The 27,616-nt window shown below is 41.5% G+C and overlaps 1 protein-coding gene across 2 annotated transcripts in view; it reads right to left on the bottom strand.

Moving 5' to 3' along the window:
* Nucleotides 1-2,711: 2,711 nt before the first annotated feature.
* Nucleotides 2,712-27,616, bottom strand: part of ankrd11 (ankyrin repeat domain 11) — a 109,842-nt gene continuing 84,937 nt past the window's right edge. The window contains exons 3-14 of one of the 2 annotated variants that reach the window (XM_029277093.2): nt 27,377-27,522; nt 24,102-24,234; nt 17,697-17,870; nt 16,519-16,719; nt 16,256-16,398; nt 15,927-16,074; nt 11,381-15,824; nt 8,537-11,288; nt 8,094-8,192; nt 7,578-7,721; nt 7,383-7,475; nt 2,712-7,276 (exon numbers count right to left, since the gene is read on the bottom strand). In XM_029277093.2, the coding sequence (XP_029132926.2) occupies nt 7,091-7,276; nt 7,383-7,475; nt 7,578-7,721; nt 8,094-8,192; nt 8,537-11,288; nt 11,381-15,824; nt 15,927-16,074; nt 16,256-16,398; nt 16,519-16,719; nt 17,697-17,870; nt 24,102-24,234; nt 27,377-27,463 (8,604 nt within the window). In that variant the 5' untranslated portion in view covers nt 27,464-27,522 and the 3' untranslated portion in view covers nt 2,712-7,090. The remainder of the gene's footprint in view (nt 7,277-7,382; nt 7,476-7,577; nt 7,722-8,093; nt 8,193-8,536; nt 11,289-11,380; nt 15,825-15,926; nt 16,075-16,255; nt 16,399-16,518; nt 16,720-17,696; nt 17,871-24,101; nt 24,235-27,376; nt 27,523-27,616) is intronic. The other variant, XM_065952867.1, reaches the window with a different exon arrangement.

The following is a 27,616-nucleotide window of genomic DNA, read 5'->3' as shown; positions in this document are numbered from 1 at the left end:
ACTTAAAACTGTTCACAGGCTGAGCTGTTTACATTTATATGCTTTTGACATCAATGATATGACTTCAATAATTGTTTCTGGTTGTTTAAAAATGAAACAGGTTATTAAAGGAGCTTACAAAGCCAATCTCATGTATTAAACAATGTCTTGTACTACCTGATTATACTTTTAGATACTTTATACTTTCTTATTTAATCAATTGTAGTATTAAGTTTTTTGATGTAGAGCACGATTTAAAGAAACAACGCTGTAGAGATGGTTATTTATAGTCCTCAGTTTGACACCACCCTCAGTAATGTCTTCATATTAGATTTAAACTTGGCATTAGTCAGATCCAGTGAGAAGTCACTTCATACTGTGTGTGGTGTTATCAATGCTTCAGCTGGGATTGGATTCAGGATGTCAGGGCTTTTCTGGCTCAACTGGTGACTTCTAGTTGATTCATCTGGTTTCGGCAGGCAACATTTTAACTCAGATTACACACTCTGAGTCAACACTCATGATGGCAAGAGTAAATGACAGGAGTCACATGGAAAGGTTGTCTGAGAAATGACAGCACATGCAGCTGATGACTCATAACAAGCACCAACTGGTTTTTCTTCCATTGTGACAGTGCAGTTTATAATTCAGAGTCCAGTAAATGTATGAATTAATGTTATAATTGTACACATTTTAACTAAGTATTAGGCTGAGTTATTTAATTTTTCAAGAATATAAGATAACCACATGAACTAAATCTGGATGCCATTTCAAACATCCTGCTCATGAAACATCCTGTTGGCTGTCAAGAAACATTTTAGACACCAGGCAAGGTTTCCTCATCCTGCTGTCAACAGAAACCATGACTACTCAAGACAACCATAATTTGGTTGGTCGTTTAATTGATCATTTTTTAGTGTTTATTTAATTTTCAGTTACTCTTTCCTGTGTAGCCCATTTTTTCTTCCTGATACATTGATTTATGTTGTGTGTAGAAAAGGAATGTTTGTGATGCCACTGCATACAATTCATCTTTTATATATACAGTGGGTACGGAAAGTATTCAGACCCCTTTACATTTTTCACTCTTTGTTTAATTGCAGCCATTTGCTAAAATCAAAGAAGTTCATTTTATTTCTCATTAATGTACACTCAGCACCACATCTTGACAGAAAAAAAACAGAAATGTAGAAATTTTTGCAAATTTATTAAAAAAGAAAAACTGAAATATCACATGGTCATAAGTATTCAGACCCTTTGCTCAGTATTGAGTAGAAGCACCCTTTTGAGCTAGTACAGCCATGAGTCTTCTTGGGAATGATGCAACAAGTTTTTCACACCTGGATTTGGGGATCCTCTGCCATTCTTCCTTGCAGATCCTCTCCAGTTCTGTCAGGTTGGATGTTGAACGTTGGTGGACAGCCATTTTCAGGTTTCTCCAGAGATGCTCAATTGGGTTTAGGTCAGGGCTCTGGCTGGGCCAGTCAAGAATGGTCACAGAGTTGTTCCGAAGCCACTCCTTTGTTATTTTAGCTGTGTGCTTAGGGTCATTGTCTTGTTGGAAGGTGAACCTTCGGCCCAGTCTGAGGTCCTGAGCACTCTGGAAGAGGTTTTCTTCCAGGATATCTCTGTACTTGGCCGCATTCATCTTTCCTTCAATTGCAACCAGTCGTCCTGTCCCTGCAGCTGAAAAACACCCCCATAGCATGATGCTGCCACCACCATGTTTCACTGTTGGGATTGTATTGGGCAGGTGATGAACAGTGCCTGGTTTTCTCCACACATACCACTTAGAATTAAAGCCAAAAAGTTCAATCTTGGTCTCATCAGACCGGAGAATCTTCTTTCTCATAGTCTGGGAGTCCTTCATGTGTTTTTTTGGCAAACTCTATGCGGGCTTTCATATGTCTTGCACTGAGGAGAGGCTTCCGTCGGGCCACTCTGCCATAAAGCCCCGACTAGTGGAGGGCTGCAGTGATAGTTGACTTTGTGGAACTTTCTCCCATCTCCCTACTGCATCTCTGGAGCTCAGCCACAGTGATCTTTGGGTTCTTCTTTACCTCTCTCACCAAGGCTCTTCTCCCACGATTGCTCAGTTTGGCTGGACGGCCAGGTCTAGGAAGAGTTCTGGTCGTCCCAAACTTCTTCCATTTAAGGATTATGGAGGCCACTGTGCTCTTAGGAACCTTGAGTGCTGCAGAAATTCTTTTGTAACCTTGGCCAGATCTGTGCCTTGCCACAATTCTGTCTCTGAGCTCCTTGGGCAGTTCCTTCAACCTCATGATTCTCATTCGCTCTGACATGCACTGTGAGCTGTAAGGTCTTATATAGACAGGTGTGTGCCTTTCCTAATCAAGTCCAATCAGTTTAATTAAACACAGCTGGACTCCAATGAAGGAGCAGAACCATCTCAAGGAGGATCAGAAGAAATGGACAGCATGTGAGTTAAATATGAGTGTCACAGCAAAGGGTCTGAATACTTATGACCATGTGATATTTCAGTTTTTCTTTTTTAATAAATTTGCAAAAATGTCTACATTTCTGTTTTTTTTCTGTCAAGATGGGGTGCTGAGTGTACATTAATGAGAAATAAAATGAACTTTTTTGATTTTAGCAAATGGCTGCAATGAAACAAAGAGTGAAAAATGTAAAGGGGTCTGAATACTTTCAGTACCCACAGTAAAAACAACGGGACAATGCGAACACAAAATCAAGAACTTCAGGACGGCATGTAATATTTCAAAATTTTATTAACGAACATAATCTCTGAGGAACAACAGCAGTTCTCGCGCTCTCTGTACATGCAACTGTAGAAAATAACAATTTAGAATTTTTACTTTTCAGTTTTAGTCTTTTTTCCCATCCATCCTCATTTTCAGTTTCTCGTGTTTATTTTTTTGTCTTTCTTTTTTTTTTTGCAGGAAATCAACAACAGCTAGAGGTGAAAGTACTGGATTTCTGTTACAGCACTGACAATAGCATCAACGACCCCCCTCATAAATCCCCACCCTCCCCCTCCCCTCCTAGCTGCTCCAACAATATGTACACAAATAAACTACATTGTACAAATAAAAAAATGTTACATTGTTACATCATAATCACCTGCAGCAAGCGCACACAGCTCGTTTGCTGTTAGAACCCCACATTCTACGCAATTTTTCAGACTAGTACAAAGAGGAGGGTGCAAAACGTCCTGGGAGGTTTTATTTACAGAGCTATGTACAGTATGTCTCTTTCACGCATTACAAGGAGGAAAATTTACACAGCGGAGACCAATGTCAACTCAAAAACATACCACAGGTGTCAGAAAAACAAAACAAAAAGATAATAAATAGGTTATTTCTCACCATTTAAAGAGTAGTTCTCCATGCTTTGTATTAGTCATTTTCCACTCTAAAAAAGGAACAAAGAAATAGCTACAGTCTGGGTTTGAATTAAAAAAATATACAAATAACCAACGAAAACTAGAAAAAGGCTTGAAATCGTGATTCTATAGAATGAAAAAATAGCAATTATGTATATTTATGTCCAATAAGAAAAAACAACACATAACAAATCTAAAATAAACATTATGAATGAATGTGAGGAGAGTAGAGGTAATATGTTGCTGACTGAGGTGAGGCATCAGGCTAGCATCTGTATCACCACGGCCAAGTGCTCTACTGTGCATCTGAGGATTGCTGTGTGTTTTGTGTGTCTGTCTTCAATTGAACCAGAATTCACTGCTGTTTTGTTAGTAATTAAGATTCACACTGGAGAATCTATGCGGATGGATGCGTTTGTCTATTGCTCTGTGCAGCGGTGTACCGCAGTCTGGGGGGAGAAATCACCTGTCAGCTGTGTCGACCATCACCATTTCAAGCCTTTGTGGTTCAAAATAACTGATTTACCGTAAGTAAAAACAAAGGCAGGGATTAAACCGTTAAAAAAAGGATGACACATTAAACGGAAAAACACACACTTGTTGATGTCTTGTAAACAATAGTGAGAGGGTGTGGTTGGTCAGGGCATAGTAACGGTATACATTCTGCTTGAAAAGCAACGTGATTGACATGCCACTGGTGTTTATGCTCTATACAGGAAACAAATAACCCTAAAATGAACACAACAACATTCAAAAACTACACACTATGAGCTAAAAAAACACACGCAGGGATTCTGTTAACAAAAAAAACACCCTTAAAACCTCTTCCCAAAAACAAAACGGTGTAAGAAACCAACAACAAAATAAGAACATGACACACAGGGGGCTTAAAGAATACATTTGTGGGTATTTGTGTCTGTTTTTGTATACCAACCAGTATGTGTGTGTTTCTCAAAAATTTCCAGACCTTTACATCTAGCCACCTTGTCTGCACAGTGTAATAGCAACAACCATTGCACTTGACTAGACATACCATACACAGCTATGCTGACTGACAGTGTGTTCATAACTTAGAAATGTTCAGATTATATTGCCATCAGGATACATGAGCAGCTCTCGCACAAAGACAGGCAACCTTTGTGGGAGGTCAGGAAAAGCTTTTCAAATCCAAGACCCACTTAAAAAAGAGGATTGATAAAAGTAATCACAAATCAATATTAAGATGGGGTTTGAATTAAGGATGACTTAAAAAAAAAAAGATTGGTTCAGCATGAAGCTATTTCTTTCCCCTGTTTCTATTTCTGTCTTTTAAACTTTTTTGGTTCATTCTTAAAAAGGTTTAAGTCTCGTAATTGCCTACTTGGGCTCAACATAATGACATGATAGTGGCAAATAGCCAATGCCTAACAGAGTAAATAAGGAAGTAACCTAATGTTTAAAAATCACTGACAACACTAGCCAAACGCATGGATTAAAAGACGGAAGAGACAGGGGCTGGTGGTTTAAATCTTTGATGACTAAACTGACACAGGGGTTAAACTTGAATCAGATGAGGGAAATTATGTCCCCATAGACGTCATAAAATTTTAATTTATTTTAAAAAGCCCATTCTTGTGAAAGGTCACAGGTCTCAAACAAAGCCAATTAGGGTTCTGGAGTTGTTGGGACACTCTGGCGCCATCTAGTGTGTAGAATTGGAACGGCACATTGAAAACAAGTCGCTCTCCAACATTAGACAAAGGGCAGAAGGACTAAGTTAAAAGTCATCATGGAACGAAACTATTTAGTGGCTGTTACAAGTCTTCAGTCTAAAGAGAAAGCAGACGATCTGGGAGAACAGAAAACTTAATGAAGTGCTAAAGACCTGTGTCCTGTTGGCTTTCAGACAATGATGTTTTGTGATGATTGGAAATTATTAGTCCAAATTCTGGAGATTAAAAACTAAAACAAAAATCCCCAAAATATATTAATTGGAAACAATTCAAAATTATAATGATGGTTTTGCTTGTGAATGACATCTAACTTTCATCCCACCCATATATATCTATGTGACTTTGCCCAACAATGAGTACATTTTTTTTCACTGAAAAAGGCATTTTCTTGGTTGGAATTTTTTTTTTTTTAAAGATATAATCGTGTATTAAAGCAATGAATAATAATCCTCTGTCTATTCTTTAAATAAATCCTCAACAACTATTCTGCTACATCTGAGGGACTATATGTTGGTTGGCCTGTGGGAGGCCGGTTTAATCCAGAAGTGATCTGTGTCAGCTATTTGTGAGTCGTGATCCACGTCCAGGTGAGTTTCTTAACCCTGGAGAGGGTCTAGAGATGGGATCATACAACTGTACTGGAGCCTTTCAAATACTGACAGGATCGTGTACACATTTTGGCCCATGGATATGAGGGGGGGGGGGGGGGGGGGAAAGTGCTGCCCAAAAGTGAACTGTACATAAAAAGATAATTTTTATTTCTTTTAGGTTTTTTTCTTTACACTTAACTGAGTGATATTACAGTACATAGGTTATTTACAACTGTGCAGTAATGTGTGGCAAAATAAATTATCTAGAAGGCAGCAAGAATACATTGGTTAACGAATATAAAAACTGTACATAATTTACGGAATACAACTTTTTTTCTTTTTTTTCTTTTTTCCATTAAACTAATATTGGCTCTGTAGTGTTTCAAGTCACTTCCTCAGAAACAATGAAATGCCCAAGTAAAGAAATAGACAAAAACAATATTTCTCTCCTCCCGCTGAACCACGATTTCTCGATAGTCTCTTGAATCTTAACATTCGTTATGTTTGTTTCTTCCTTCTGGTCGTCCTGTGGTGTTTTTGCAGTCCATGGCGGTCTGATGTGTTTTTATTGGAGAGAGCAGGATGGCTGAGGAACACTCCGGTCTGTCCTCAGAGATCCATGCCTGCTGTCTTCTGTTTAGCCAGGCTGAGAGGCTGCAGGGTCAGTCTCTTCCTCTCAGACACTTGGCCCTGATGTGCACACACACACATCCCTAACCCTCTGCTGTGTTCCAACCTGCTGCAGGCTCTGGTGCTCTACTGTTAAGCAAGTGTGAACAGAGAGGGTCTCCTCTGGGTGTACGGTCTTATCAACCCAAAGCCATCAGCGACTGGTCCAGGCTTCCTGGTCTGTCCGTCTGTAGATACACGTAGAGGATTCACATGATGCACCACAACTCAGTGGACTTCCTCTGGGTCAGTGCTGGACTAGTTCTCTTGGCCCGCCAGGAGCCTCGAGTCATCAGAGGAGGTTTCTCCTCAGTCCTCCCTCAGGACAGGCACCACGCTGATGGGATAGCTCTACTCTGAGACCTCCTCCCAGTGGTGGCGGTGGGTCTATTGAAGCCGGGACCAAAAAACAAACTCAGAAAATATATCTCTGTCCACCAACTGAGCACTGAGGAGTTCTGTCCCGATGTCAGAGCCTCAAAGCAAAAAACTTTTTCTGCTTCTCAAACTCTGATCAAACAAAAGAGTAAAAACTTTGAGAATGAAAGTGCAAGTTGTGTTTTCTTTTCCCCTGTAAAAACAACTTTCCTTCTTCATGGAAGGGAATCGAGAGCAAGTTTTTTCATTTTCACTCTTTTTCTATAGAATATAATTTTTTTCTGTCTTGTGTCCTCTGTCAAACTTGCTAGCCCTTTCCATTCGTTCTGTTTGACGAAGTCTCTTTGAGAAGAAATGATTCAGACGAAGATTTGTGTCCTTCTGTGAGCACAGGTGTGTCATGCAGGCAGCAGGACAAAGTCATCGTTGACATCGACCATTGGCACGTAAAAGGACGGCACTTCATTTACGCAGAGGGACTTGTGCCCTGCTGGGTCAAGCTCCTGGACCTTTAACTGCCACTCCATCCTTTGCACTGCGTTGAGAGCAGCTGCCTCATGTTGTTGCCGCATCAAAAGACATGTCTAAGGGGGAAGAAGCCAAGATTTTTTTTAACCATTTGTGCGTGAAAAGGATTGTGGTATTCATGCGTTAAGACATCAATACAAAAGGCAGAGAGGAGTTCTTTACCTTCATGCGGTCATATTTATCATCCACATCCTGGATCCAGGAAATGAACTGACGAGCATTAAAGCGATCTCTCACAGATTTATTCTCATCCCCCTGAAAATAAACCCAATTCATAATAAACATTAAGTAAAGAAACAGATTATTAATGTCTGGCTCTGTTAAAATAAAAGATCAACTCTACACTATGTTTCCTACCTGGCTCTCTGATGGCATGTTGTATACTTCAGAGTCCAACAGCATTGTGCAGGCGCTGAATGGCACAGCCTGATTGGCTATAGTCCTGGCCGCTCTGCAGTGAACCCTTAAAACCTCCTGCTCGCAGGAAACAATCAGCTTCTCCTGTGAACAGAAAGCAATAAAAGAGGTAAAAATTAATATCAGATATAAAAATGGAAGTCAGTAAACCTAGAGGCTTGTAGCTGAGGTTAATAGAAATTGGTCTTGATCAACAAAGCAGCTACACATGTTTCAAAGAAATGGTCCTCACTTAATAAGGTAGTAAGATGAAATAGATTTGTGTCTGCAATTCACTCAGGTTCAGCCCAGGAGTTGAGGGTATGCAGATTTCAGTTGAAATTCCATTAAGGACAAGCTTTGATCTTTCTTCAAAGAAGTGCTCATGGTATTAAGTGCATATACGTTCATGTATTAAAGCAGGGCCAGGGAGAGAGCTATGAGTGTATTAAGAGAATAAGATTGAATATTTCTTACCCGTTCTATGCTGTGCTGCAACCTGAGCTTCCCTCTCACTGCCTCCTGTTGTCTAAAGAGCTCTTTCAGAGGCTCTGACAGCGATGGAGGTGGGGCAATCTGATGAAAAAGTATTAGTTTTATATACATGCATTTACAAACAATGAGTCGATGTAAAAATGAGCCGAATATATTTCTACTGTGAGATAGAGTTAAATATATATCTTAAATGGTCATGGAAAAATTACTGCAATCAAATGTTAGACATGTTACTAGAATCAAATCTTTAATAAGTTTTAATTTAATAAAATATTCAACACATTGGCAAATATTGCTTGCTGTTGTGCTACCTGTGTTTTGTGAGGTTCTATGAACATTTACGTGTGTACCATCAACCTGTACTGTCTATTTTAAAGATATAAATAAATATTGGGGAGAAAAAAGATAAAGACACCATTACTCACAACAGGTATGTGAAGCTTGCTGAGCGGTTTGCCATCCAGCAGGTAGGAACCTGTGTAGGTCACATATTCAGCGTAACACTGTGGGGCCTGTGGGGTGATGTAGCACAAAATCTTCCTCTTCTCTTCGATCTTCTTCCTGATCTGCAGGTACTCGAAGTAAGGGTTGGATCGATCACTATGGTAGGGCTCGATATCATCCAGCTTGATAGCATTAACTACAACAGCCAAGGTTTGTTGAATCATTTCTCTGGTCTGCTGCATGGCTGTGTTTACCAGCTGGACCTGGACCTGCTGCCCAGCAGAACGTGGAAATTTCCTCTTCCGTGGGTGCTGAGTCTGTGATTCCTCGTCATCAATGGGGAGCGGGCGACCTTTTGTCGTCTTACTGATAACAACCGACGCAGACGTCGTCACAGCAGTAGGGACAGAGACTGCAGGGGTTGAATTAGTGGATGAGACACTAAGCACAGATTCTTTGTCTTTCTTTGGAGCTGAGAGGGACGAGGCCAAGGTGGGTGTCGGGGTTCTCGTGGGGAGAGGATTAATGCTCACTGCTGGACTGGTTGTTACAGGGGTAGCGGCGGAAGATGAGGTGATTATGCAGGAGGTAGGAGGGATTGCAGCAGCGGAGGGATTGTTCTTGGCGCGATTGCGGGTTATCCTTTGAGGAATTTCATCCACCTTCTTGGGGACGTCTATGGTCGGGGAAACCGTTGTCAGAGGTAACGGAGTTAGCTTTGATGTGGTCTCTTGAGTGTCAGTTAGTTCCACTGTGTTGGATAGGGTGACTGCGACAGGGAGCTGAGGAAGAGGACTGCATGACGCAGGCTCTGCTACAGGCTCTGACATCTCCTCTTGCCTGTCCTCTGACTTGTCGGCAGACACCGATTCCATGGTGAACGGCGAGGGCTCAGTTAGGGTCTGGATTTGTAACTGACAGTCATCTGATTTCATCGATGTATACAATATATTGGAATCCAGCTCCTCAGGTTCTCCATAAGGTCCTTTTCTTTCCAACATGCTGCCCTGTTGCTGTGTAAGACACAGGGAGGGGTTTACTGGCACGCTTTGAGGCTCAGGGTCCATCTCTTGCTGGAAGTTGGCATGTGGTGATGGTACCACTAAGTCTTGTCCAGTAGGTTCCTCTAAACCTAGATCTACAGCAGGGCATGAAGTTTTAGCCAAGTTTGGCAAGTCTACTTCAATTATATCTGACTCATCTCTTTCTGTGATCGTATGTCTAATGTGGGTTGTCACAGCCTTGTTGTGGTCAGCCAGCTCTTGGTCTCGAGGGTCAGCTTCTTCTGCCTTGTCTGGTAGTGGTAGGTCAGGCAAGGAGAACGGACCAAGGTCGTCCAATTCATCAGCATCAGCTGAGAATGAGTCCGCCCAGGGCACCACAGGCTCAGGAGCCTCAGGCGCCTCAGCTGGAGACATATGGCTCTCAGTGGTGGCACTGAAGTTATGCGCGGTCTGCCTGCTGTCTGGCTCCTCACAGGTCGACTCACTGTCAATTTGATGACTTTCCTCTATGCTGGGCTTGCAGTCTTGAAAGAACGACTCCAGCCTATTGGACGACGATGAGGTGTTCAAATAGTTGGGTTCCACATCAATTGCTGCATCAGGCCTCTCGGGAGAGGGGATGTCCGCCACAGCATCCTTCTGCTCATCATATTCCTCTGGGTCCTCCTTATGCCACCTATTCCAGGAGGCATAAGGGGAGGTAACATTTGGGTGGCCTGACAGCTGCTGCATGTCGCTCTCTGAGTGAGAGTACGGGCTTGTTATTTTGGAGACGGCTGCCTCTATCTCCCCGTACGTCCTATGGGGTGATTTAAGGTCCATTTCAGTGCTCCATCCCATGTTGTGATCATAACAGTTCTCTTCGTGGTTGGGTGCAGAATGTGCGGGGGAGAGCTGGTGAACCTCTGGATCCTGTGGGTCTGGGGACTCTGCAGGCCAGTTCTTCCTCAGAGGGTCCTCGACTTGAGGGGGGGAGAAGGAACATGGTTCCCTTGTTTGCTCTGGCTCCTCCACCGCACAGTGGTCACCATCATCTCTTTCATCTAAATCACCCATGACCCCCATGTCCCCCATGTCACGTTCTTCTTCCTCCTCCTCCTCCTCCTCCTCCTCCTCCTCGTCTTCTTCTTCTTCTTCTTCTTCATCATCTTCCTCTTCCTGCTCCTGCTCTTCCATGACAGAGGGAAGATCTGAGAGGACCAGGTTAGGCTCACTGTGGTGAGGCTCTGAGATGTCGTCAATGTCCAGGGGCGGCAGAGCTGCAGGAGCTGGAGTAGGTGGTGCAGCAATGTCGAAGCAGGGCTCCTGGGGCTCTGGCCTGTGCACCGGTGTAGAGGGTTTGGGCAAGTAACTGTTGTACACACTCTCAGGAAGGTGTTCATGACCTTCTGAGGGAGAGAGAGTTGTGGATGCCAAATCTGGACTGTGATGGGCCGGTTCCTGTTGTGGAGACAGCATTCTTATGGGAGAGAAATAAGGAGGTGATATACACTCGAGCCCATCCACTGTCGCTGATTTGTCCTCTACAGCTTGTGAGGAAGATGTCGGATCATATTCAGCAGCTGGATCACTCTGCTGTCGGAGGAACTTGTCAGCCTCAGCCTTGAACTCATCCTCTAAAGGCCTGCGGACATCAGAGGACACAGATCGGCTGACAAGTGGAAGCTGGAGGTTCTTTGCAGGGGTTGGGCAAGTGCCCTCCTGGAAACTCTGGGAGCTAGAGTACCTGCTGGGTTGACAACAAAAAGACAAGAACTTAGAAAAGTGTCACATTCAAAGACTGAAAAACATTTAAAACTGAACATTTGTGTCATTAAATACCTTTCAAAGAAGGATGGGGAGCAGGCATTCATTGACATAGTCATGGCTGATGAGTTCTGACAGTCCAGGCCATCCAGCATAATGTCAGGGTAATCCTCTGCACTACACGATGGAGTTCGTGGAGTCTGCATTACTTCCTCAAAGCTGGGGCAGGAGATGACTGACGTTGGTGTGGGAACACCAGTCGGCCTGTTTTGATCTGGCCTTGGAGAAGCTGGGAGGTTCTCCTTCGTTTGATGGCCAGCCAGCCAGTCCTTTGAGTTTTGACTCTCAGTGGGCTGGAACTTCCTGCTAGGAGACATCATCTGTGCTGGCAGACCAACATCCTTCAACTTTTTCTCTTTAAGACTCGACTCCAGACTGTTGGATTTCTTTGATGACAGCTCACTCCGATTTTTACGCACTTCCTCAGTGGACTTGGTTTTGTCCTTGAGTTTGGGGTCCCCTGACTTGGGCCTCAGCTTCTCCATCTGCTTCATCCTCTCTTTATGTCTCTTGTGGCGCTCTTCAAACTCCTGGTCTTTAAGACTCAACATCTGACCGAAGCTTGTCATTTGATAATCTCCATCCACCAAAAGTTTTTCACGTGGACGGTTATCTTTCCGCATTGTGTCTTTGGACAGAGAGAGCTTTTCATTTTCATCCTTGACCTTGGACTTACTGTGGTCCAATCTGTTGTCTTTGTCCAATGTGTCTCGATTTCTGTCCTTTTTCATTTCAAATTTAGGACTGTCTTCTTTTGTCCGGTCTTTAAGAATGGTGACCTGTGGGCTATCTTTCGACCCTGACTTCACATCCTCTTTAGAGTGTTTAAAAGAGCCAAAGCCATCAATGTACTTATTCTTCTCCTCCTTTATTTTCTCCTTATGTTTCTCCTTTTTCTTTTTGTCCTTCATTCTATCACTAATGACACCAGAAGATTTCTCTTTATCTTTTTTGGACATCTCTTTTTCAAACTCCAATGTTTTATCAAAGTCGTCTTCACCGTCTCCCTTACCCCCATATGGGAATGTGTAAGGGTCTGCCTCTAGAGGCATGGGCTCCTTCTCGAAGGGGAGACTCTCTCTGCGGCTGTAGGACTCTCTAATCTCCTCCGTCTTGTCACGTTTGTCTCCTTTGTCCTTTTTGACTTTTTCTTTCTCCTTGTCGTGGCTTTTCTTAGATGAAGATGAAGATGAGTGTCGATGCCGCTCTTTCTCTCTGAATTTGTCCTGAGGTGTAGATAAGGACAGGGAGTCTCTTCTGTCCTCAGACACGTCGGTCAGGCTGATGGAGTCATAGTAAGAGGTGAGGACCGGCTCATGACCTCGGTCAGTGAAACTATCTGAAGAGATTTCACTGTTCTTGTCATTTGAGTCGTCCTTGTAGTCATTCATAGCTTCCTCCTCGAGTTTTTCCAACAGGGACTTTTCATTCTCACCACTCCCTTTTGAAGGTTTCCTTTCCTTTGAGTGGTCCAGCTTGTCTTTATATTTGCTCTTTGTCTTCTCCTCACTGGTGTCCCTTTTGTCCAAGAGCTTCTGCTTGTTTTTCTTGTCCTGGTTTGAGTCCACTGACATTCTGTCCTTTCTTTCCTTGTGTTTGGCATCCGCTGAATCTTTCTTGTCTTTGTTGTGTTTCTCGAGGGAGCCTTTCCTCTCTTTACCCGTGTCAAATGTTGCCTTTTCCTTCTTTTTGTCTTTATGCTCTTTGTCTTTCACCCTTTCTGTGTTGTGTTTCGCTTCTGCTGAAGATTTTCTCACTTTTTCTGAAGGAAAGTGATCTGACTCATCCTGGTCAGGAGTCGCATCTTTTCTGATGGAGTCAGAGAGTGTTACAGCGCCATTGTAGCTGTCCTCATCGTCATCACTTTCATCAGTGAATATGTCAGCTATCTTGTACCACATTTTCTCTCTTTTCTCCGTTTTTCTTTCCTCCTTCTTCACCTCCAAGAAATCCTTGTCCCTATCAGCATGTTTGTCTTGAGAAGTCTTTTCTTTCTTGTCCTTGGTCTGTTCTGAGGACATCTTTCGATCTTTGTCCTTGCCATGAGACTCTTTGTGTTTGTCTTTTGCTCCCTCCTTCTTGTCTTTGGTGCCCCGATCGGCATCCTTTTCCTTGACAGTTTTTTCAGTGGAGGCTTTCTCGCTCTTATCCTTCTCCTGATCAGCGACTCTGTCTTTTGTTTTGTCTTTGTGCTTGTCAGCTTTCGTCTTTTCTCGCTTTTCTAATCCGTCACCCTTCTTTTCTTTCTCCTTTCCAGAATGGTTTCTTTCTCTGATATCACACGATTTACTGACAGCATCAATGTCTTTGAAGAAGGTATCATTGCCATATTCATCTCTTATAGATTCCTGCTTGATTTTCATGTCCTTTCTTTCTTTCATGAAATCATAGGAGTCTTTACGGTCTCGGCTTATGTCCAGAGAATCTTTGTCCTTTTTGTCTTTTACAGTTTCTGTTGACTCCTTCCGCTTCTTTTCTTTTTCAACTGAGTGACTTGAGTTCATTTTTTGTTTCTCTGACCAGTCTTTTTTCTTTTCATTCGTCTTTTCCGATGAGTCTTTTTCTTTCTTCTTAGACGTGGCTTCTTTATCTGTTCTCTTGTCATTGTGATCAGATTTCTTGTCCTTGACTTTGTTTTCTTTTCGCCTCGTCTCTTCCTTAACCGTCTCAACAATTAGCTTAACGGCATTGTTGGCTTTGTATTCCTTGTACTCTTTGACAGGAGCCTCCCAGCTCTCATCGCCGTAGAGGGAGGAGTCGGAGGACATCTCAGAGCCCCATCTGTCATGATGGTCATCTGAGGCACTCAGCTTTGTGTCCTCCAGGTTCAGGAAACGGTTGTTGACATCATAGCCTTCATACTCAGGCTCTTCCTTCGGTGCCTTGTCTTTTTTGCATTTCTCCTTCTCCTCCTTGGTGTTCTTCTCCTTGTCCACCTTTAGATGTTTTTCCTCTTTCTGCTCACTTTTGCGGTCTGCTTTTAAAGAGGATTTCTCCTTGGACTTTTTCTTTTTCTCTTCTTTGTGAGCCTTCTGTTTCTCCTCCTTTGGCTTCTCCTTCTCCTTTGCATTTCTATCCTTGTCAGATTTTACAGGCTTCTCTCGCTCCTCCTTAATCGTCTTGTCCTTGGTGGAGTCTTTTGCTTTCTTGTTTTTCTCCTCTTTCGCTGTTCGGTGCAAGTCTTTTCCAGATGACCAATCTTTATCCTCAGACTTGATTTTTGAAAGCCTATCCTCCTTTTTTGAATGGTCTTTTTCATGTTTGGATAACTTGACCTTGCTTTCAGCTGCAGATTCTGACTCAACAATTAGTGACTTCTGTCTTGAATCATCAAAATCAAAAGAATAGCTTTTGACAAATTTCTCATTCATGTCTTGATTAAGTACTAGACTGGGAGCTTTGTCCTTCTCTTTATTTTTGTGCTTGTGCTTTACTTTATGCTTTTTCAGCACTTTGCCATCTACATCAGTTTTAGAGATCGAACTGTCTGCATTGGAGTTTTTGTAGAGATCAGAATTTTTCTTGTCCACAGTGTTACTGTGCACGTTGTTATTCTTCTTTTTATTCTCCTGCGCTTTCCTCTTAACTTGTTTTACTGACTCTACACTGGAATCAGCAGAGGAGTAGTCGGACTCGCTGGATAGTCTCGTTCTGACTGAATCTGAAAGAGAACTGACATCCGACCACGTAGGCGACGACACAGTCTTCCAGCCATCTGTCCTCCACTGCTTTGGATGCTGTTCTGCTAATGATGGTACTTGTTTTTGAGAGTTCAAGTTGCCATGGGATGACGAGGAGGATGCATTAAAGCCAGGGGATTCCTTCAGGCTCGTTGCAGAAGAGTCCTTTAAGCTGTTAGAGCCCTTTTCATCCTCACTCTCCATATCTCCGCAATCAGAGTCCGATGTACAGAATTTGTCATTGACTTTGCCAAACCTCACTTCTTTACTGATGTTATTTTTACTCTCCTTCTTTCGCTTCTTTTTTACTTTACTTTTGTCTTTCTGTTGCTTTGAGCTCATGCTGCCAGAGTCTCTTGTCTTAGTATTTGTTGGCTGGGCTTGTTGCCTTGGCGTAGGTGCTGGCGTCCTATCATCCTCGTCTGAACTGTTGCTGTCAGAGATGATCCGCCTGACAGTTTTCTTTGGTGTGAGCGAGTTGCTTTTGGAATAAGTTTTGACCTCCATCTTGGGTATAGAGATGAAGCTGTTAGGCTTGCTGACCGGTTCCTTGCGGAAGTCTTTTTTCAACAGGTGTTTGTCGTCCACAGGAGGCACACGCTCCTCCTCATCATCCTCATCAAATTCATATTCATCTTTGACAGGTGTGACAGCGGACTTAGGAGGGTCTGTGTTTTTCCCTTTCGACTTCAGGCCCTTCTCAAACTCTGAGTCTGTGTTATTGCCTTCAACGGAGCTGGATGGGGCAAACGAGGGGGCGTCCTCCTCTTCTGAGGATTCTGTGAAAAGATAAAAGAGGCGCAATCAATATTTACCTTTTGACCTATACATCTCGTAACAATCGTTTAAGTAGGCTTCCTAAAGATTTAATATATATATACCTGATGAACTTTCTTCACTTGAGGTGTAAGTCCCTTTCCCCAGCAGTAGATTCAGCATAGTTGGAGAGTTGGCAACCTTTAATGGCGTTTCACCTCTCCTGTTGCTTTGCCTTGGGTCCCCTCCATACCGTAAAAGTAGCTTGACCACCTGAAACAAATTAAATATAAAACTGGATTCATTACAATTTATTAATCCAGACATATGAACATAATGTGCTAGTAATATGCCTAACAAATCCAAACCAAACAATAACCTTTATAACCTCAAGAACAATACATAACCTGTTCCACTCGAGCTGCTTTACAGACATGGATTTTTTTTCCTTTACCTTAAAATGTCCATTGTTGGATGCATCATGTAGAGGGGTGTCATCATCCAGACCCTTTGTGTTGACCTCTGCTCCGGCTGCCAGCAGCTGCTTGGCCACATCATAGTATCCCCTGTTGCACGCCTCATGCAATGCAGTCCAGCCTAAACACATAAGAGGATCAGCAGTGTAAGAGGTGTTTGCAACATGAGTGAAAATACTTCTTAAACAGTATATCTCTATATGCACAAAGTAATGGATAATCAATGAAAAGATCTTCTCACCTGCAAAGTCTTTTACATTCACATCAGCTCCCTCACTGATGAGCTCCTTGATGCGGCGTACCTCTCCACGGATTGCGGCTCGGTGCAGCCGAGTCTCTCCCCTCTCATTCCGTTTATTCACTTTGTCTTTGGTTTTAGATGCAGAGTTTGGCGTTCCCTTCTGACCCAGACTGGACTGTGACTGATGCTTTGGTGTTGTGTCTGTAGGTGAGATGGAGATTTCACTATCAACATTTGTTTGAAGTGCTTACAGCCACAAGAGGGCAGTCTTACTCCAACAACAAACCCCAATGTGGTTGGACCTACTCCACTTGAGTTTATTTCATCACATTTACAAGATTAAACTCAAGACTTAATCACATTCAGATTATTGAGTTTGTGCTGCTATTGTCTGAAATGATATTTGAAACACATTCACTTAATCCAAGTCCATGCCTTCAGGCATGCAACAAAGGAATTAGTGTATTATTAAAAGTTCTTATGTACTGCTCCTCTGCAACCTTATTCCAACTCAAATGTCAACAAAATGAGAAATAGAACAATGTAAGAGCAATAATAGGTTGTTCAATTTACAGCCACACTTTGCACACCAAACATAAAGGTACAATTAAAGAGGGAAATGGAGGAAGTAAGCGTAAGTAATAACTGAATAGGTGATAAACCTTAACTTAAGGCATGCAGGCCTTTTGCATAAGAATGCCTGTTCTGATTTGGCTCAGATACATAGATTGAAGCATTACTTCCAGAATGACGCAATACCTACAGGATAGGTTGTTTAATTTTCTTTGCAGTCACATGATGTATTCAAGAAGATAAACTCCAATGCTGTAGGTCAACAAAAATGTGACTTCTACTGCTGCCAAGACAATAATAACTTTCTAACTGGCAGTATTGATAAATGCAGCTGTAAAGGGAATAAATGTGGATAAGCTGGTTCAACTAGATTTAAATTAAACAATGGGTTTATTTCAAAGGCAGAGTTTGAGTAAGATGTGCAAAACACTTCAACCAATGACTTAACCTCAGGAAGATAAACAATAACAATCAGCCTCATGTCTTTACTTCTCTGCAAGTAAGCCCACCTCCCACACACAGTCTACATAAAAGCTCTATCCCATCCCTCTTCCCTTGAATGCCGCCAATCCACACAGAACGTGGCCTCCATGATAAGCACGCACCTGGACTGTTGATGGACTCCTCAGCTGTCATTTGCATGAGCAAGGCCACCTGCTGCCGCTCAGAGAGGGGGTACCCAGCCCGGATCCCTGGCATCCCCATTCCAAACGGCAAGCCCGCCTTCCGGGTGTTGGTGGGCTCTTTTTTAATGCGCTTTCTCTCTGGACCTGGTTTCTCTGTAAGGAAAGTTAGAAGAAGGGGGCAGAGTTTATCATATTACCTTGCAGGGACAAACAGCATGTTCTCAACTATACCTTCATTCACGCAAACAAATCTTATTTACATTTGGTTAAGAGTCGATAAAATTCACTTTACATTTTCTGTTACATCAGTCTATATAGTTCTCATAAAACTCTCATTCAAACCAAGAGCCTCATCTTTATTTCCCAAAACAAAGCTCTTTCACTCTGTTTACTATTTTAAAAAGTGTGTTAAACAGTATTATTAACATTTTTTTGATACTTTGGTCAAATAATATAATAACAAAAGCATTTTATAAGTGGAGCCCGTATTGCTGTCTGTTTGTATTGTCAAATGACAGCTAAGCATTGTTAAAATTTCAAAGTAACAAAAAAAATAATGTTCTCATTAAAATACATAGCCTCTGGGTTAAGAGTTTGTGTTACAAAAAGGGAGCCTTTGATCATACCATAAATCAAAATAAACCTCCCAAAACCCCCCCCCCCCCCCCAAAAAAACGCTTGCTCACATCCTACATATTGTGCATGTATGTGGGAGATGTTGTGGTGGTGGTGGTGGTGGGGGGAGTGTCTGACTTTTGTGTTATTAACCAGCTGCCCCAGAGGACAGAAGTCTGTTTATGTCAGTCTGTCTCCAGGCCAATCAGTCTGAATGGAGTAGAGAGGGGAAAGAGGGTGTGACTTGGCAAAACCACAGTTATTAGAAAATAGTTGGTTTACATTTCAGTTCAACATGGCCTTGCCAAGGTCACCACATGCCTGCCTGCCTGCCTGCCTGCCTGCCTGCCTGCCTGCCTGCCAGGCTTACTGTAGACCCAGGGCTACTGGACGAAGCAGCTGCTCCACAGAGACACACCCAGCAATTATTTTCAGTGGCAACATACCATCTGATGACCCTTGCGAAGGGAAAAGCTACTGTAACACTTCATCACTGAGGGGGAACAACTGCCAAAGCCCACAGCTAGAAAACACTAGCAACAACACTGGCTACTAGCAGAGAGAGAAATGGAAAAGCACATTCTATTATGCGTGTACAGAGAGCACAGCAGATGAAATTGTGTTTGAGCCTGATTTCTTTGGGACTTCTCTCATTCCAAGACTGGCTGCATTGTTGAAGGCCGCAAAAAATGAAGATAAATAAGGGAAAGAAGGAAAAATGCCGGCTTATGCTTCCATTCCAAAATGTTTCCAGGAAAAGCTTTTTCCAGTCACAAGAACAGAGCTGATTAACTTTCACTAACATCTGTGAACACTTACAGCTAATGTTCCTCCACCCCTCTTTGATACACTCTCACGTTCTCCAAAGCAATTGCCATTTAGACACATTCCTTCTGCTGGGACTTTAACAGTAGGAACCACAGACACAGTCCAAACATGTTTTCTGAGCAGCAGAACAGAAAAAGTGCTACGCCAGCTTTTCCACGCTACGTTTACAAGATTGGGAACCAGGACGGTGGTTATAACATTAATGCACACATGCAGAGGGCTGCTGCTTAACAAAGGCCAAAGTCTCTGAAACAAGATTCAACAGTGGCAGCAACCCGCTTATTTCTGACATGTACAAGATGACACAAATCAAAATGTAGACCTGGTACTTGAAGCATGTGAGATTTGAGGTTTGCAAATTTCAAGCCACATCAGCTAGACAAAAATGACAAATAAACAGGACACAATCCTCTGTATTCCTATAATTATTTACCACATAGTTAATCATTAATACACACATGTAGATTGCTGAGCAGCATAAATGAACAAAGAATTTAACATAATATGCTGGTATCTATAGAATATCATGTCAATTAAAGGAACAATGCTCAGGCTTTTAGGTGTCTCAGTAAAATTATTAAAGTCAGCGTACAGACAGGTTTGAAACCTTACAGTCCTTACCTCTTTAAACTCTGCTAACAACACAAGAGAATATAAAGAATAAAACGAGTAAGCAGGCAAGCTAGCTAGGCACGGTCATCCATGAATAGACTCTGTAGCTGAGCCAGGGGAGGGGACCACATCAAACATAAATGCCTTCTTATAATAGAGGCAGAGTTCTGATATGGCAGGCACACAATACTACAGTGTCAGCTAACGCCAAGACAAAGAGACTGTCTGGTTCAGTTAGCCAACAGACTCCAACAAGACAAACCACTCCAACCAGCCTGACCAGGTACGTCTGACCGGAGCGGGTTGGAGCACAGCAATGCTCTGCTCAGGGACTAATACAAGTTGCATAAACAGGAAGTGAAGGAAGAAGAGGTAGGAAGTGGCCAACAGGATGTTTTGTCAGAGCTTTGTATTGCGCAGGAGAAACTCATAAATATACAGTGTGAACACTGTGGGGTGTGCCCTGTCTGTTCTCTCTGTCTAACTTGTACATTTGTTCGTTGTTTTTAACAGGTCTGCAGTGAGGGCATGGCTTCTGCTTACGGGTTTCACTCAGAGACAGAAAGACAGATATCTCTGTGTTATAACCTGGCAAGAGGAAAAGATGGGCTTAAGATATTTTTAAAAACATGGTCTTCCTTTGCAACTCGCTTCACACAGGCAAACTCACACCTTACTTCTGCTCCACACACCTGAGCCAATGGCAAAGGCATTGCTGCCAAAACAATCAAACATTTTCTCAACCAGAAGCATTAGTTTAAAAATACAATTCCAGATTGTAAAGTATGGCTTTCTATTTATGTGTGATTACACGTTATGAGTCTTTATATGAGGGTGTGAAGAGTGCAAATTTGGTTAGGGTTTAGAATGCGATGATATAGTACATGGAAGGTGTTTATCATACTGCAGTCCAACGTCTACCTCTGTACTCTTTAATAGAGGGGTACAACACACAAGATAAAACATGTTTGAAAATGTAACAGCACAATCAAAGTTTTCTTAATAATCTTTTTTCACTGATCGAATTACCGTAAATAATCCATTTAATCACCCAAATTGAATTGTAGCATAATTGCATTTGTTACTAACTTGGCATTGTTTACAGACCTGCAGTGCGAGGCTACCCAGGGGAAGCGCTCACATTCATATACATTTTGGCTCAAACCTGGATCAACATTTCTGTATAATTTTATGTTATTTCATGTGCTTAAAGTAATTGGACAGAAAACTCAGTTCAACAATATTTTCCAACAATTTGGCTTTTTTTTTTTTTTTTGCCCGTTTAGCTTGACTGAGTAGACCAGCATGCTACATCAGATAGACAACTACTGGTTCAGGCGAAAACCATCCCCAGATTTTTTAAATAGCTTGTTCCACCACAAACCAAAATCCAAAATTACACTGGAGATTTCTTTGGTTAAACTGAAACTAGTTGCATATTCTTAAATTTATGGATAGAAGTTTTAAGGGATACATTTGACACATCAAGTAGTCAGGGCAGTGTAAGTAAACTACAACTGAATTGTTTGATTCAATGTCTCAAACACAATGTTTCACAGTAATCTGCTTTAACATAAAGGATGAAGGAAACAAGCCATGTTTCGTAATGCCTTGGAAGATTTTTCAATTTAATTTTTGGCTTACTAAAACGAGGGGTACAGCTGGATGAAAATATTTGGTTGCTTTCTTAAGTATTTGCTGTTTCACTGGCGATAGAGTTTTTCTTTTTACAGAAAGAAATGTAAAAGGAAGGATGACCTCAGGAAGGAAAATTGCTTCAATTGATTGATTTTTTCCCCGATCTAAGGTCCACAATATCAGCTATTCTACATATTTTCTGATTTTTACATTTACACACACTTCTTTACAGAGTCAAGGCCTAATTCCACAGTGGATGGGTCAGTAGCTTTCCGGTTGTGATGCAACCTGTGAAGCTCAGCGTTGCACTCTGGTTAATACTTGTTATCCCACCAGATTTGCTGCAGTGCGTTTTAGAAGCATCCCAGAAGCAGCTCTACACTCTGCTTCACTAAAATAACACTGCTAGTTATTTTTGATTGAGCTGCTGTCTTCTAGATGTGCCAGGGTAAAATCCCAACTTTGAACATGCCTGATTATTTAACCAGTATTTTCAAGAAATAATCAGCCATACAAACACTAGCTTGACAAACAACACTTGATTATCCAAGCTTTTATGTCGTTCTCCCTCATGACAAAACTTTTGAATACCAATAGTTTAGCCAGCAGTTGTCCGCTCAAACCAAAAAGGAATGGAGACATAGTAGTGGGTAGGGCTGAGAATGCTAATGTGGGCTGGGATGTGTCAGAGGTGTAAAATTTAGCAGAGGGACTACACTGTCCCAGCAGGGTCAGAACGTAAAAGGCCAGCCAACAACGTGGGACAACAAAGCACATATGCCGAAACAACTCAATAAACAGTTGAGAAAAGTATGCAGTAACATGAGCCCTGAATGTCAATTCAAAAACATACTATGACTTGGTTGAAATATTGATACAGCAATATATTATCATCCTGACTGCTGTGATAGAATTATCTAATTGCTGGAAATTGTGAAAATGATATTCTATTTAAAAAACTGCTCTAAAGAGATTTCCCTGGTAGTTTCAATCATGACACAATCACTTTGCGACTCCTCAGGGTCACATTTAAGCCATGAATGAGGGTCAGGTAAATTAACTGGCCATGGGAAAAGTTGACAAGGGGATAAAAGAAGCATAAGAAGAAAGCGGGAGAATGTCAGACAGCAGTAAAAAATAAATCAAACCATCAACAAAAAAATAGGTGAAACTTGCATCAAATTGAAGTTAAACCCACTTTTCATGACCTTAACCTTTTTAGGGGAATTTCATATTCTTCATAATCTGATTTTTACTATGTATTATGAAATGATTGTCTTGCAATACATCAGCTATTGCATAATCACTGTAATGTGACATATTTATCATATTGAGCCACTTACTGGTAATGTGTATCGTATTGCGAGTTACATACAGAGCCAACACATTTCTCAAACCATTATGAAACTTTTAAGTTATCAAGCACCAAGTCAAAATAATTCAAATAATTGTAGTCTTATTAAGTATATCATCACAGACAGATGGCATCAGGATTGTATAAACTATGATTATGTAATTGTTATTCTGTAATCCTCAATGGTTCTACATCTGTAATGACATAACTTTAAGTCTCTCCTACAAACAGAAAAGTGACATGAAAGTTAAGAGTCAAGGGCTGAAAACCATGTAGCTCAACTCAACAACAGAGCAAGTTATTAGCATAATAAAGACAGAGTCCAGCTATTCTTCCTGGGAGTGGTGAGAGTTCACACCTTTCCTTACTGAGGGGGGCAGGGGTTGAGAAGCCACAAGAAGCTAGGAACAAACACAAGCCAAGAGGTTAGAGCGCAAAGCTGAGAAAAATTAGACCACAGATACCAATTTGATTACATATGTCATGCTGTCCCATATCTGACAGGAATTGGATGTTTAATTTTGAAACTACTGGCTAAAAAGAGTCATTTATGGAACCCTGTCACCATTGACTCCTTTAACCTTGTTTTGAGAACTCCAGCACAAATACATTTTGCAGCATACGTCCAGGCAAGAAATGGCTCACACACTACAGCGACTCCAGAAAACAAATAAAAGACAAACGTGAGAGCATCTCAATCAAACATTTAACTCATAGTTACTCTCTGCTACACAGTAATTACACACAATCCCAACACTACAAAATATATGTCCAATCTTACTAAACATGCCCTCAAACCACAAAAGTCATCTGCTGCAACATGCACAATCCAGTCTGGTTTAAATTGAACATAAAGCAATCTAGCATCTCAGTCAGCGCTGAGGCTGAAATCAAAGCCTGAGTCAGAGCATTATCAACAAAGTAAATCAGGACCCCTTAAAGCTCAAGTTAAACAAGCATGAGTAGTAGTCTTTCCTCCCTAATTAAAGAAAACACACAGCAGGAGCCTTACCAAAGCCAGACCTGTTCAGGTCTGTATGTTACACAAATCCTCATTCAGATCATGATTTCTTTTGGTCCTCCTCTCCTTTCAATCTGGGATTGTAATAAATAACTCCTTGGTTCTGCTACGGACTAACAGCTAAATTGAAACTAGTACTTGGAGCTCATTCACTACACAGAAGCCCCACCCATTTTACAAGGCACACCTTTCTACTTCCTGCAAGTGTCAGAGGATGTGATGTAGCAGCTCCTATTCCTCTTTGGTTCCCACTTCACAGGTATAATGAGGGGGAGAAGTCAACACATTGAGTAAATGAATCCCATTAGCCTTTTACCTGAGTCAGAATCTTTCTGGTCTCCATTAGCTCCAGTAGTGAAGGGCAGCTTCCTTTTAGAAGCCTTTTCTTTCATCTCTTTGAGCCCATCACTGCGATCCAATTTGGGAGTCTTGTTTGACAACACTTTATCCTATAAAAGAAACAAAACACATCATGAAGAAAAATTGAAGTTACATGGTTAAGTTCTATAAAAAGTTGCTCAAAAGTGACATGGTCCATGAAAGACTTTGAGCTTTCCAATCACCCACAGCCTCCTCCTGTAATTTGTGCCTAGCCCTGACTCTTTTTAAGCTAATGTAAGCTTTGCAAAGTAAAACTTTTCCATGGAGTTTCCTCCTAGATTCTTGGCTCCCCAGCTACATTATAAAGGAGCCAGGAGCAGGGAGAAGAGGCTAAGCTGACGCCGTTTAGGCTCTGTGGCATACAGCTGCTGGAAACAATCACAAGTCCTAGTGTGTATGCTATCAACAGATGTAAATATTGAAGTGTGTGTTTAACTTGTTCTTGGTTGTCTGATATCTGATAGTGACTTGCTTATCTTGACAAATAGCTTTACAAAAGTAAGAGCAGAAAAGACGAGTCATCTGGAGTAATCTTCAAAACATTTTTCTAAGGTTGCAACATCATATTGTAATAAATTAAATGCATAAATCAGAGCTCAGATATCTTCAAATTGTTGTGTCTGACAATCTATCAAAAAGGAAAAATGATTTTTTTTAACAGTTTTATTGGAAAGAGACATGTTTACTAAGAAGCTTTCTCTATCTTGTTTACAGCCAGGAGTTTCCATGAATGGGAGATTGAGGAACAAAAGACTCAGACCAAAACAAAAACAAACCAACAGAAACAGATTTACCAAAAATGGAAGAGAACTACACAATATTCAAGAAAATGTTCAAAGGAAAGCTTTAACGCAGCCATACTTTCTTGATTCAAAGCTATTCACACCAATCATATTTAAAACGTTTTATCAAAACAGTCACTTACAGCAATATTTTTCCCATACATTTCAAAATATCTGATGACCTTTTCACATAGTGGGCAGGATTTCATAATGGAGATACAGGAGCAGGTTATGTGTAATATAAACATGCTCACTTTTTTCTCTTGATTTTTCTGCCCTGCCTTCTGTCCCCTTCTCATCTCTATCCTCAGGGCAGGTTTTCCATTATGTGTCGACTCTCTCAACTCCTCCCCCAGCCCTGCCCCAGTCATAGGACTATGATGTCATGGTACAGTAGAGACAAACAGTGTCGGCTACATTTAGCTGATCTCTCTCTCTCTCTTCCTTTCTCTCGGTGTCTGAGTATTTGCTCAGCTACACAAAAGCTTTACAAGAGATCACATCATTACTGTAGTTGAAAAGCATGACCCCCACATCTGGGCAATGCAAAAACTATAGTGCATCTAAGTGATGAAATTCAATGTAAGAAAATGATTTCTCAGAACTATATTATAATATGCACATCTATATCATATTGTTAGAATATGGCCACATCACCACATATTTTCTCCAGATTTAGACCAAGTTGTTACTTGTTTAAAGTTGTTAAAAGAAAGCTTTGACAGCTCAACATTTTCCTTAGATCTGCCTCCATAAGACACGCTGTTTGATGGTCTCCTAGCAATGCCTGCTCTTTTCGTATCTCTCCGTTTTCCACCCACCCCTGTGCACTTCATTCCCTCCCTCCCTTCCTCCATGCCAGAGTCTGATGCAATCCTTTGCAGAGGGCTGTAAATCCATGCCTGCATAAGCTGTACCTCTCCTCTCCCTGCCTCTTGGTGCTGCTGCTGCTGGTAGTTTTAACAGTTGGCACACACTGTGACATCATCAAGCTGCGCCCAAAACTTTGTTCCAATGCAAAACAACATGACTATGCCTGTGTAATATTAAATAACAACCTCACACCCTGCATTTCATTACTGTTTATTGCTTATCATACCAACAAAATGACTGTGTATGTGGTTGTGCAATTCAGTTTTCTTTTGCCTGTATTTCAAGGGCATAAAGGCTGCATTAGTCAGTTATGCAATACAGTTGTGTAATTCTGTAATTCTTCATTACAGCAGCCCCTGGTTAACTTTGGACATAGTTGTAACAGCTGTAATTATTCTTTTTATTACAATTACAAATACAAATTACAAAACAACTCCCCCTGGAAATGTAGACCCCCAAACACTGTAATTCTTGTATTCTGGTGTATTTTTGTGGACAGTTTTGGCAAAAAGCAGACTCCTAAGGCAAGACATGACATATAAAAAACCACTCAGAAGTGGCAGACAAAGCGACAGTCCACAATACAAATCTAGAATGAAAATGTGTGCCTTTTTATCTATGCATCTATGCTATGTTTACATCTACAGAAGGAAATACATGTGTAGATGATATGTGTATCTACACATAGCATAGATGCAGCCGTTTAATTAAGTGCACAGAGATCGTAGTGGTCTCTGCAATATTCTCTGTGCACTGAATCCAGTCATATTATACAAATGTAACTCCCCCCTCCCATTGGCCTGGGGTGAATTCTCCAGATAATATCCTGCTGCGTTCTCAAATCAGCTCACTCGGACTTGCTGAAGAAAAATACTAAGGGGGGCTGCCAGGAGAAACTCTGGGTGAAGTCTGAGTGAAAAATGTGGCTATTTGCGTTAACAGATACAGCTCCGACTGGAAATATCAGGAGTATTCTGCAAGTGTGAAAGCCCTGTAAGTCTCTCTTTCTGCCTAAGTGTGAATGTGGTAATAACGAGTTTTAGTTTGTTGACGCGAATTTCCAGGTACATTGGATTAATTACAAAACAGTGTTGCCACCATATCAGAGTGCTGTCAGAATTGCAGTTAGATATGACATTTTCACCTGTGTTCTCAATGAAAATACCCGTCAAACATATGAAATCAATTCAACTTTTTTAAAAATGTGATAATAGACAGTATCTGGTCAGACTGCGGGATCAACAGAAACCGAAATTAAGAGGACACTGAGGGGCTTGGGTGGGTGATACTTTGTGCAGAAGAGAAACATTCCCATGTCTTCTACTTGAAGGATAATCTTTCTCTCATACTAAAAAAACATGTTGCTGTTTATTTTTGCTAACACCCCCTTACTGCCTGTAAGGCCTGTAACTGTTTTATAATTGCTGATGAGATGTAGAGGTTTATAAACAGGTTTTAAGGACTACCATCAATTGAAACTGGGATTATGTACTGTACACAAACATTGTGTGATTGGGCGCAGTGTCTGTTTGTAGTTTTTTTTTTCCAGTCTTACCTTCTTCCCACCCTGCTTTTCCACCATGTCAGTGTTGAGTGGGAAGTGGTCCAGCTGGGGGGTTTTAGAACCCCCACCTTTGGGCATCGTTCAGCTCTCCCCACGCCAAGCTTCATTCACGCTGCCATTGCATCGTCATCAACCGTCTGGAACAAAGGGAAAGGAGAAAAAGAGATGAGGGGGGGGTAGTTAGCAACTGGCCACTAGGTTTCTTTGAAAACACATTTACACACAGCCAGA

Source organism: Labrus bergylta, chromosome 3 (genome assembly GCF_963930695.1).
Source record: "Labrus bergylta chromosome 3, fLabBer1.1, whole genome shotgun sequence".
In the NCBI taxonomy this organism is placed as follows: domain Eukaryota; kingdom Metazoa; phylum Chordata; class Actinopteri; order Labriformes; family Labridae; genus Labrus; species Labrus bergylta.
This window is presented reverse-complemented; position numbering and strand designations above follow the sequence as displayed.